Raw genomic sequence first — 11696 nt, 5'->3', positions numbered from 1 at the left:
GCAGCCAGGCCCCTGGGTGAGGGTGGGGCATGCCAGCCATGATGGCCCTGTAACAGGTAGGGACAGACCTTGGGTGCAGGGAGAACCTGGTGGCCAGGTCCACTCTGATATGTTAAATAGGCACTTTAGCCATGTGTCCCAGGTTTGAAACCTGAAAAATACAACTCTTAACATATATCATGTATACACATTTTGTAAGTTACAGCACATATACTCACAGTTTCTGGACTGGATACTGTATGTGTAATACATATGTGTGTAAGGAATGAAAATTGCTTTGTACTAATCCATGTTCCATTGAGCTCCATTTGAAATGTGCCCCTTCTGCCTAGTGAGGCTTCTGGCTTTATTTTCTCCCCACAAAGACCACAAAAGCCTGGGACACAGTGATTGGCATAGGCTGTACACTGGGCACAGTGATTGGCATAGGCTGTACTTGGGGCACAGTTACAGGCACAAGCTGTATATGGTGCACAGTAACAGGCACAAGCTGTACTTGAGGCACAGTAACAGGCAGAGGCTGTACTTGGGACACAGTAACAGGCAGAGGCTGTACCTGGCGCACAGTAACAGACATAGGCTGTACCTGGCACACACTAACAGGCTGTACACCAGGCACTGTTACTGACATACACTGTTCTCAGGGCACCAGATGTGACATATGCTGTACACAGATCACAAAGCTGCACAGCCTCGGTATCCCCTACGCTCTCAGGAACTGGCTTCTGAGGTGGACGCTCATTCTCCTGGCTATTGGGACTGGCACTCTCACAGTCATCCATGAGGCCTGAAGGCACAGCAGCAGAAGGACCTTCTCCAGTCTTCCCTGTTTTTTTTTTCTACTCCTCTCCATTCTGCTGTTGAGGTCCTGACGCAGGGTGGTCCCTTCCACCTTCTTCCTCATTTCTTCCCTCTTCATATGGGGAGAGCATCGGTGTCTCAGCACCTGAAAGTAGAAAACAGAAAGAAGAGGCGACAGGGACCAGGGTGGTGCAAAGTCGCTATGACATCCAGGATGTGAAGTCCACAGTGCCCCACGCCTCTCCAGTCACCTCTGAGGAACATCTCCTCATGGACATGGCCAACCCACCACTCCTAACATGCACTGACCTTTCCTTTTTTCCTGGTCAGGTCCCTCAAGAGGCAGATGTTTGATGTTTCCATGCTCCATGTCAGGAATGCTGTCAAAGTCGCTTGAGGTTTGCCTTCCTTTGTGTCTCTTCACATTCTGAGGGGGAGATCCATATACTTCTGGCAGGAGAACTACTCCACCAGGTAGGCTTCTTTCTCTTCTATACCTTAATGACCTAACATCCAGGTTATTTTAACCAATCAGAAGCCTTCCTTTCTGGCTTCCTGGGATGATTGACAGTTGCTGTGGACTGACCCCTGAGGTCCAAAACTAACCACAGTTTGGAGCTTCAGTGAGCAGAGTCCCTGAAGTGGGGGTTCTGACTTTAGTAAGTCCAAATACCCAAGGGAAGTCATAGAAACCGAGCCCCATGATTTCAGGAGGAAGTTGTGTATGGATTTGGCATATCTGAGTGAAGGGGTATTTACAAAATGTCCTCAATGAACAGCAGAAAGTCTTTTCTCTTAAAGTGTCAATGAAAGTTCTTTCCCTTAGACACAGATCCCAGCCAGTCATGTGTAGTCAGTCAATAGATACACAGATCCCTTTTCACACATTTACCTGGTCTCCCCACAGTCTCCTTCCAGGTTTTATGAAGGTGCCCTCTCACAGACACACGGTCCCTTGCACAGCAATGTAAGCTACAGAAAAGTGGAGCCTCTTCTAATTGATAGGAAGTCCAGTTAGAACCTGAGCCAGACATGTGGTCACCTAGAGCATGCCTCAACAGGATCTGGCCCTGTAGCTGGATACACATTTTGTGTAGCAGTTTCCTCCAAGATAAGACATTCCATTTGGAGGAAAGCTCCTGAAGACATAGGACATTCCAAATGGTGGTGAAACATTTCATAATACGGGAGAGATGGTTAAGACACAGGAAGTAAAAGGCTTGATAGCTCCAACTGGGCTTAGAAGATGTTTGTTCCCAGTTTCTCCTGCCTCCCCAGGAAGAGTGTCAACAGCACATCTCAGTTCCACATAACCGGGGAGCACAGAATGAGAATCCACAGTCAGCTGAGGCACAGGATGCCACCCACAGGTTCCATTCATGGAGCATCAGCCCCAGTGAGAAGACTGAAGCCACTGGATGTGGCAGCCAGGAACTGGAGCATGTCACCAGATAACACTCTGTACCTGGAAGATTGGTGGCAAGGGCCTGAATAGAACTCAGGAAAGTCATGTCTTGCTGGAACATCCAATGTGGAGCCTCAGGACCCTTCCTCCTGATGCCTCCAGGTCCCCAGTGAACCCATCATCTCTCTCTCTCTCTCTCTCTCTCTCTCTCTCTCTCTCTCTCTCTCTCTCTCTCTCTCTCTCTTTCCTCCCTCCCTCTCTGACTCTGTCTCTGTCTCTCTCTTTCCTCCCTCCCTCTCTGTCTCTCTTTCTGTCTCTGTCTCTGTCTCTGTCTCTCTCTCTCTCTTTCTCTCTCTCTCTCTCTCTCTCTCTCTCTCTCTCTCTCTGCTTCTCCAAGTATGATCCCCACCATGAGCCCTCAGGGATTATCCTAAGATAAAGATGATTGCAAAATACCATCCAGAAGTCAGTTAGGAGCAGAGGCCCTGGTGATAGTGGCAGCTGCAGCAGTGTTTGTGTGGAGGACTGGGGGGGTCAGAAAGGAGTAGGGGGCCTCACTGGTATAGGAACTCTTCTTCCTACAGAGAAACAGTGGAAGCTGGAAGCAGCCAGGAACTCAGGCTCCCTGGAGACAATCTGAGGCCCCTGGAAACCACTGCTTTCACTCCACCCTTACAAGAACGAGAACAGTTTTCAGACTATTCCAAAACCCCACGGGACTGTAGGATGAGCACTGAGCTCAATGGAGCCTACACAGCCTGGGGGCAGGGGCTGTGCTCAGACTTCATTCCTCCTTCTAGAGTCCCTTCCTGTTTTTCCTGACCAAAGACAAACAGGGGATCCAAGCCTGCTGGGCCTGTCAGCTTGCACATCACCATGTCCATCACATCTCCTGGACAGCTCAGGGCAGATTTTCTTTGCAGTAGGTTATGGTTGGTACAGAGACCCACAGTTGGTCATTGTGCAGTGGCACACAAGAGAAGGTGGAGCACTCAGGTCTAAATGGGACATCTCTGTCATATCCATTGCTCACAGGCACAGGGACCATGATGATGACTGGTGGAAGATTCTTAAAGTCAGGGGAACTAGTTATCTGTACTGAAATATTATTTGCTAGACGTGAAAAGGGGAGACCTCAGGTTCAGGGCCATAGACGCAGCCCTAGTGAAATTCTACTATAGCAAGGGCTTGGAAATCAGCATGCTGGGAGACATCCTATAGACTCAAAAGCAAACTAGCATGTACCTGCAGCAGGCAAGGTCCCTGGAGCACTCACATTCCCAGAGACTGAAAACAGACTATGGATTCCAAGGGCAGGAGAGCTTGGTGTTGGGACAATACCATGCAGTAAGTTTGGGGCTGTACGCCTAGGCCAAAGCTCTCCATCTCACTAAGATGGACTTTGTTTATTTGGACCTACAACTTCACATAGGCAAAGAAGCAGGACAACTTTTCTATGCACTGTGTGATTGTTCAAGAACATTGCTAGAGGCTCAACCTTGTTTACAAATTAGAACTGCTATGAAGCAAAGGTCCCTGAAATCTTGAGTACTGAGGGTTCTCCAAGGCAGGTGACAAAATGCAGAGAGAAGACATATTAGTCAAGATCTCTGAGCAGGCTAGGGTGAGACCATATGCTCCCTGAGCTGGAATGGAAGAAATTAAACAGAAACCTCCCTCTGGCCTGGATGGAAGGATTCTCCTCTCCCTCTCAAGCATCAGGACTCTGTTCAGTGTGGCTCCTAGTATCTTGGACGTCCAGACAGGGTGCAAGAAACACATAATGTACCCCTTCCTCCTACTGTCAAAGTTTTCAGCTGAGTCCAGTTTGAGACTTAGTGGAGTGTGGGTGGGAACAGCCATGACTAGAAACACAGTGTCCTCTGCTGGAGACTTGCCCCACCTGCCCTTACGAATAATTGTTCCACAGAGGTTGGGTGAGTTTACAAGGCCATGATGAGGGTACAGAGAATCATGTGGGGTCAGCATGAAGCAGCATAGCACCTGGAAATCTTCCTCACTCGGCATGGCACAGTGACCACAGCTTGCCAGTGTCACCTCCTGCCATAAATGCCATTTCTGGAATAGGCTACTGTTGTTCAAATACTTATACCCACATTTTAGTAACCTGAAAAACAATGGAACCAACATACTTAGAATCCACCTCTTTATTGCTAAGATAATTGCAGGGAAGAAAAGGATGTCATGGCCAGCATGGGTGGCCGAGACATTGGGGGCAGGGCCAGGTTCCATGACATCTGGCTCTTGGACAGAGGTGGCACATATGATTTGCTCCAAAATCTTCAGGGGTCGTTGTTCTGGCGACCAGGTGGTGCATCGATCAGCCCCTCCATTCTATTGCTTCTCCTGAAAAGGGCTCTCCTGGTCCTAAACCAATCCTACAAGCAGAAGAAAGGGTTGCTTTAGTACACTAAACTGTACCACCACTGAAGAACACATCCTATAACCTTGTACACTGGCTCAGTTTTACTAACATTTTAGAACGTATATGGAACCCATCCCTGGGCCAGTGTGTGCTAGGTATGTGCTCCAGGCCTGAACTACTCCCCTAACAAAGCACCACATTTCTGATTGCCCAGAAACTGTTTATTTATTGATCTAACCCCAAGAATGGTTGAAGATGTACCTCAAGTGTGTAGTGATTATTCAGAATGCTGGAAGTAACAGGTTTCATTCTCATTGAAACAGTCAAAACACCCCCATGAATCCCCTGAGGACATTTACCCCCACACCCAGTCCTTCAGCTATGGGACAGACCCAGAATATTGCCTCTTCTGTCCATTGATATTTTTAATGCATTCTTTCAGAAAAGGATATAGATTTAGCTAGTGGGTTGTTCCCGGTTCTTGCTGTGTGTCGAAAAATATCAAAAAATTCTCTTGGAACTCCAGGGAACTATCACAAGGCCCAAAGCAGTCTGTGAAAGGCTCCATGGTGATAGCCTTTTGTGAGTATCCAGAATACACATTTTATGAGACAAAGGGCACTTCTTCCTGTTCTATGCTTCCTCCCTAGCCTCTAAGCACACTGTGTATAGGCCTTTTTCTCTTGTGGGCATGTGGTCTGGAAAAGTCAGGGCTGATTGTAATGGTGAGCAGAGTTCACATACATAACCAACAAAAGCCTGGTAAAAGGGTTATCGGTCGTTTGAGGTTCCTGGTCCCAGTATTGATTCAGAACTAAGCCAGGCATGGGACATTTACAGACTAGATCAAGAAGTCTGAGAAAAGGTTTTCTGAGACACACAGAGTGAAAGAGTTGAAAGTCGGAAAGAACATGGTCTCTTCACTTAAGTGAGGCATGCGGGCTGCACAGCCTTCAGAAGGTCATGGAGAACACACTATGTCCACCAAGGGACAGACAAAGCACCTTGGCATCTTACATTTTCAGGTGTCTGGGTTGGTATTTCCTGCCTGAGAAAATGGAGGTCTTTTGTCATCTTGAGTCTAGCCTGGGTGTGGATTCATCTGGAACTCTTGGGATACAACTTCAGGGTCCTAATCTGCTGCTACCCTTCTCTTCTAGACAACAGCATCACAAGTTGTGGAACCCTTCCAAAATATTAATTTTTTTAGAATACTGACCAGCACATCTGCTTCCGGCACACCCATCCATCTTGCAAGATCCTTCCTGGAGTGAAAAGATTCCAACATTTAGGCCTTGTAGTGGAAATAAACTGTATAAAGACATGTCCTGTTTGCTTTTAAATGTTTGTGTCCACACTTGTGTGTACACACGTGTACATACACACACACACACACACACACACACACACACACACACACTATTTTCACACCTACTTTGAGACATACTTTAGTAACAGGTTTCTTTCAGGGACCAAATTTAAGGGTAACCCCCCCAAACACAGGTACCCTGTTGATGTACTTAAAATGTAAAACTTGATTAAGAGAGCCTCCACGATGAAAAGTGTTAGACAAATTTTAATTTGAGGTGGAATCCTTCCTGCATTTTCTCAGCCACACCTCAGGCTTCTTTCTCATACTTACAGAGACTCATTTAGAACAAGCATTTTCTAAATTTCTCACTCACGTGCCACTTAAACAGGCAACAAAACACATTCTTTCCAGTTGGACTAGGGCACATCCCCCTACTCCAGAATCCAATTTCTGCTGGAGGGTCCAGACATGGTGGCTTTGTTTCTAGAGGAAATAAGGGGTTCAGGGAGCACCAAAGGATAGCCTGGATGCGCTGCCTGAAAACCAGGCACATAGCAGGGCATTCTGCTTACCTTGCTCGCAAGCTGGGATAGCGATTCTCTTGGAAAAGACGCTCCAGGTCCTTCAGCTGAGACTGGGTGAATCTGGTGCGTCTCCGGAATGGCTGCCTGTCCCGAGTCTGGAGACTCTTGGTGCCCTCAGGCATTGCTGCCTCTTGCTGAGGCTGCTGTTGAACACTTCCGTCATGGCCACCATCGGCCTGGATCCCCTTGTCCATGGGGCCAGAACTACCATCTCCAGCTTGTCCTCCTTCCATTTCTTCTTCTTCGTTTTCTCCCTCCTCTACCACTCCTGTGGCTTCCTGAGTAAGACCGGACTGAGCAAGCTCTTCTTGAGCAGGCTTGCTTTGGGCAAGTTCGCCCAGAGCAAGTTCGCCCTGACCAAGCTCACCCTGAGCAAGCTCGCTCTGTACAAGCCCTTTCTTTCCTCCTTCCTCTTCAGCCTTCAGGACCATTGCAATCTCACCTGCAAGAGAGAAAAACACAAAGATAAAGATCTGAGCATCATGGCCCATGGATCATTCGAAAGCCTGGAGAGGGCCCACAGGCAGAGCCGGGTAGTCGAAATGCCTGACCACTGGCCTTTCCACCAAATTTGCTTCCAGAACTTCGCCCAAGTCCAATCAGAACCATTTTACTGACCATGCTGTTGTTCCTGGTGCTCATCAGCTCCTGGACTCAGCATCTTGTTGAAACTGTGGCAGCAGCCCTGACGAGTCTCCATGCCGGGAACCTTTCGAACAGACGCGAGTTCCGAAGACTTAAAAGCCGTGTCCTCACTGCCTGGCGCCAGAGGTACAGCTCTGACCCTTAACCCGGAAGGCCTGTCTTCTGGAGACTCAACGTAATTACAATGTGTCCAATCACACATTCTGGCCTGCACAGCCTCAGTGGCTGTAGGCTTGTCCTCTGAGGTGCCTAGCCTGAGGCACTTTAGGGCTGCAAAGAGCAGGGAGTACTTTAAAAAGCTCAGTGAGTATGTGTGTGTGTGTGGTGGGCTTGCAGAACCTGTGGCTCTGGTTTGCTCCTTAGCTGACACCTCTAGTTTTGGGTAATGCTGGACTGTTCAAACTCAGTCACAGGGAGTAACACAAAGACCTTCTGAAACTCAGCAGGCCCTTGAGCACAGCTAAATCACTTTATTAAATTATGGAAATGTCCTTCAAACAAAATGCCCCAATCTTGCTTGTGCTGTCTTGAAGAGCCCTGTATGATGGCAAATATGTGGGTAGGCCAGGGCAAGATCCTCCTGAGAGACTGTGCTCCCAACAGGGCTGAATTCCACCAGTGTTCACAAGCTCATTTTGATGGAGACCTTTCTCTACCTAGCTGTGCTTGACCAAGGTCCTAGGGTGACCCAGATACCTGAGGGCATCAAAGATCAACACTGGGTACTGGCTCCAAACCTGTCTCACAGCTGTGAAGGTTAAAGACAGGAGGAGTAAGCAATTCTGGATGCAAGCTCTACAAAGAATCATTGCAGGACGGGGCAGAACTGAGGAAAAGTTAGAGAGACTCCCCAGAGTAGGTGACATTCCCAAAATTTAAAAGAGCCACTGAGCTCTGTCATTTCGTGGTTTTGGTTTTTTAATAGGATCATGGTAGAGTCTGGACAATGGCTGAGGTAATTGTTAGGAGATGGTTTATTTCTCTGGGATAGCATAGGCTGAGACACTTGAGGGGCCACAGTCCACATGGTCTAGCCCACACCAAGGAGATGATCATGCTCTGTTCACCCATTGCCCACCTAGTCAGGGGTGGCTCAACCCCCTCCCACCACAGGCCCCTTTATCCATCCCTGACTAGGCTTTGTGAGTTGTGGGCCTTGTCTGTCTGGCCACCATTAGCCACTGCATGGTCTTGTGTCCTCTGACATTTCAGCTGTCCCAGGTGCTTTTAATTATCCTCAGCTCTCTGTCTTCTCACAGTCACCAAGAAGCAGCTGCAACTGTCCTTCCTCTTCTCCTTGTCTCCTGGGTCATTGTGAAAGGCTTCCCTGAAACACTGAAATGGGAGGCTTTCTTAGACACAGACTTTACTCACTCTCACAATTAGCTGGTGGAGAAGCTAGGCTATTTTAGGAGACAATAGTGCCATGGGTGCTTTCCTGAAGGACTTGGTGGCCTGGTTGGACTGCCCACACTAGACAGAAGCCCTGTCTTTACCAGTGTGAGACAGCTTGACTGTCCTACTGATCGCAGAAACTCTTTGTGTCTCATCTTCAGTGTTCCTGGCTTGACTGTTTCACATCAACCCTCCTTTTAGCCCTAGCATCCCTGCAACATATGCGAGCAACTTAGAAATTTGAACGTGAGAGCTTTTTCCTCACTAAGGACAGGGACCTCCCTCCTGCATCCATATCAACCCCAGATTCTGAGATAAATTTCCCAAGACACTGTTCCCAGGGTTGGTGTGAAGCAGGTAAGCAATCATGTATTCAGGGTGCCCCAGAGACTGGTCATTTCTTCCCCTTTCTACTGAGCTCACAGGACACTGGGTGTATTCTTTTATGTCTGGCAGTTTGCTCCCAGGGCTTAGCAAAGAGTGATGCAGAGGGATATCACTCTCTGGTGGTTGATTCAGCACCCTAAAAGATGGATGCTTGCTGTGTAACCCAGAGGAGCTGTGGAGTGCGCTATGGGAGTAACTAACACAGATAAACACCAAGGCCTGCTCTTCTCCAATCTATTATCTATACGAATCTGGAAACCATTACCCATCCCTGACTTTACCCTTGATGGTCTTGACTCTGCTGTCCCCATCTTGGACCTGGGGAAGGGACTCTACTCTGTTGACTCCTTAGGATGCCTGTTGCTCGCCTGTTGCTATCTAGTAGCCCAATCCTATATATCCCTGCGATGACAGGAAACCTGTACCCATAAGCAGCTTTTGCTGTAGAACAGCAGTATTTCGTGAGCCCAATTACTGTTCTGTGTGATTTTCTTATAAGTGATCTTCTGTGAGGGTCTCACCAGGATTGAAATGCATTATTGAAATCTTGTGGCTCCTTCTTGTTTAGTTACATGCTCAATGTTTAGGTCAGTGATTCTCAACCTTCCTAATTCTCTGGCCCTTTAATATAGTTGCCCATGCTGTGGTGACCCCAACCATTTTTGTTGTTACTTCCTAATTGTAATTTTGCTACTGTTATGAGTCATAATTTAATATCTTTGTTTTCCAATGGTCTTAGTAAAGGTCTGTAGACCCCAAAGTTAAAAGGGGCAGCAACACCCACGGTGAGAACCACTGCTTCAGGTTAAGGCATGTGATTGTGGAGTTTCTACACCATTTTCCCATGGGACTCTGCTCATTATAGTTAGTAGATGGGAAACCTACCTGCACACAGATTTTCCTGAGGGATTTCTTGGTCAGCATGCACAAGTCCACACAGGTACATTCACAGTCACAACATTCCCATGCAGAAACATCTGTAGCCAAGCCATCCCATCCCATTGGCCCAACCCCTAGAGAGAGGCTAATCTGCAGATTGTAAGAGTAGTTCTAGAAATATGGAAATCATAAAAGGAAAGTGGCTGAAAACGTTTCATAAAGGTAGTTACAGCTGTAAAGGGAAACACAAATAAATCGTAAGTGTGTTTTACTGATGAGTACAAGTTTAAAAAATAAACTGGATCACTGCTAAACTAAAACCCAACACAATATTAAGTATACCTTAAGGATGTTAAGACAATCAAATTAGCAATTTTAGAAGCAATTCATCAGCTCTAAGAAGAAACATAATTGTGGGATCAGGATCTATATCGGGTGCCTGCGTAGGATTTTTGGAACTCATTACCTATGATGGGACAACTTGCACAGCTTAGGTACAGAGGGGAGGGGCTTGGTCCTGCCTCAACTGAATGTACCAGGCTCTGCTGAATCCCCATGGGAGCCTTACCTTTTTCTAGGTGGGGATAGGGAGGTAGGTTGCTGGGGGGAATGCTGGGGGAATTGTGAGGAGAGACGAGAAGGGAATCTGTGGTTGGTATGTAAAATGAATAAAAAATTTCTTAAAGAAAAAAGAAGAAACATAATTGACAGGGAATGAATTCTTTGATGAGCTTTTACCTGCATATGACATCATTTCACATACAGAAAGAATAATAAATGGGGAATCTTTCCTAGATTTCAGACATCTTCCACAAACCCATGGTCAGCATAGTAGGGACACCTGACATTCCATGAACCAGCTGTTCCCAGGTTGGCTCTCCCATGAGGCCTTTGTGGCTCATAGGACAGGATACACTGACCCCAGAACTGCCCACTTAGTCACAGCTCACTATGTCCTTTCTCTGCTCAGCACTCCATGGCCTGAGCTTTCAAGCCATCAAGTGATAATCATGTCTTTGGCAGGAAAGTCAGAGGCTGCCACCTGCCTCATCTGAACTGCAGCTGCTTGCTCTCTCTCTCTCTCTCTCTCTCTCTCTCTCTCTCTCTCTCTCTCTCTCTCTCTCTCTCTCTCCTTCTCTCTCTCTTCTTCTCTCTCTCTCTCTCTCTCTCTCTCTCTCTCTCTCTCTCTCTCTCTCCTCTCTCCTACCTCCTCTCTCCTCTCTCCCTCTCTCTTTTTTGTGTGTATACTGGTGTCTTGTGTAGAAATAATGAAGAGTGAGCCCCTCTCTGAACCAGGAAAGGCTTGGACAAGTCAGGTATCACCCCTTCAGTCTTTCAACCAGCCACATCACTTTGGAGGGTTCTTGCTTAACCCCTCTGGTATGCTGTATCCCAGCAACAGGCCCTGAAGTATCTTGATGTATCCAGGCCATAGGTCCTATCTCTGGTCACAGGACTCACCCTACAGGGACTCAGTAAGGACTCTTCCTGCTGTTTGTAAGAGACACATGGTCGAGAGAGACAAGGGTTGATATAGAGGGAGGCCAGGATTGGGAGTTGGGTGGGCAGACATCTAGAAGGATAGTATCCTGAGGAAGGAGAGGGTGGGGTGGTTGAAGTGAGCTCCAGGGAAGTGTAGCTCTGATAGAGATGGTAGAGGTATGGCCAGGAGATGGTCTGGAGACACGCTGGGGCAATTTTCCAGTGGAAAGGAGTTAAGGTTGGGGAGAAAGTTGTACCAATTATAAGTCTCGCCAGGCAGTGGTGGCACATGCCATCAATCCTAGCACTTGGGAGGCACAGCCAGGCAGATCATTGAGAGTTCAAGGCTGCCTGTTCTACAGAGTAAGATCCAGGACAGCCACCAAAAGTACACAATAACCAAACAAATATTTTTTGAGC

At 47.5% G+C, this 11696-nt stretch overlaps 1 protein-coding gene across 1 annotated transcript; it reads right to left on the bottom strand.

The window, feature by feature from the left end:
- Positions 1-4509: 4509 nt before the first annotated feature.
- LOC128117574 (rhox homeobox family member 2-like) lies at positions 4510-7188 on the bottom strand. The gene is made up of 4 exons (XM_052749566.1): positions 7107-7188; positions 6477-6930; positions 5812-5857; positions 4510-4605 (listed from the first exon to the last, which is right to left on the bottom strand). The coding sequence occupies exons 1-4, from the start codon at positions 7186-7188 to the stop codon at positions 4510-4512; spliced, it is 678 nt and encodes a 225-aa protein (XP_052605526.1).
- Positions 7189-11696: the final 4508 nt, after the last annotated feature.

The sequence above is a fragment of the Peromyscus californicus genome, unplaced genomic scaffold (assembly GCF_007827085.1).
Source record: "Peromyscus californicus insignis strain IS unplaced genomic scaffold, ASM782708v3 Scaffold_10__1_contigs__length_136768540, whole genome shotgun sequence".
Taxonomy (NCBI): Eukaryota; Metazoa; Chordata; class Mammalia; order Rodentia; family Cricetidae; genus Peromyscus; species Peromyscus californicus.
This window is presented reverse-complemented; position numbering and strand designations above follow the sequence as displayed.

What these genes read in the sequence shown, in the direction of transcription:
- LOC128117574 (XM_052749566.1), bottom strand. Translation starts at nt 7,188, where the DNA reads ATGGAGACTCGTCAGGGCTGCTGCCACAGTTTCAACAAGATGCTGAGT. An exon ending in GCACCAGGAACAACAGCATG is followed by an intron (nt 6,931 to 7,106) that starts GTCAGTAAAATG and finishes TCTCTCTTGCAG; the next exon opens with GTGAGATTGCAATGGTCCTG. An exon ending in TGCCGGAAGCAGATGTGCTG is followed by an intron (nt 4,606 to 5,811) that starts GTCAGTATTCTA and finishes TTCTGCTTGTAG; the next exon opens with GATTGGTTTAGGACCAGGAG.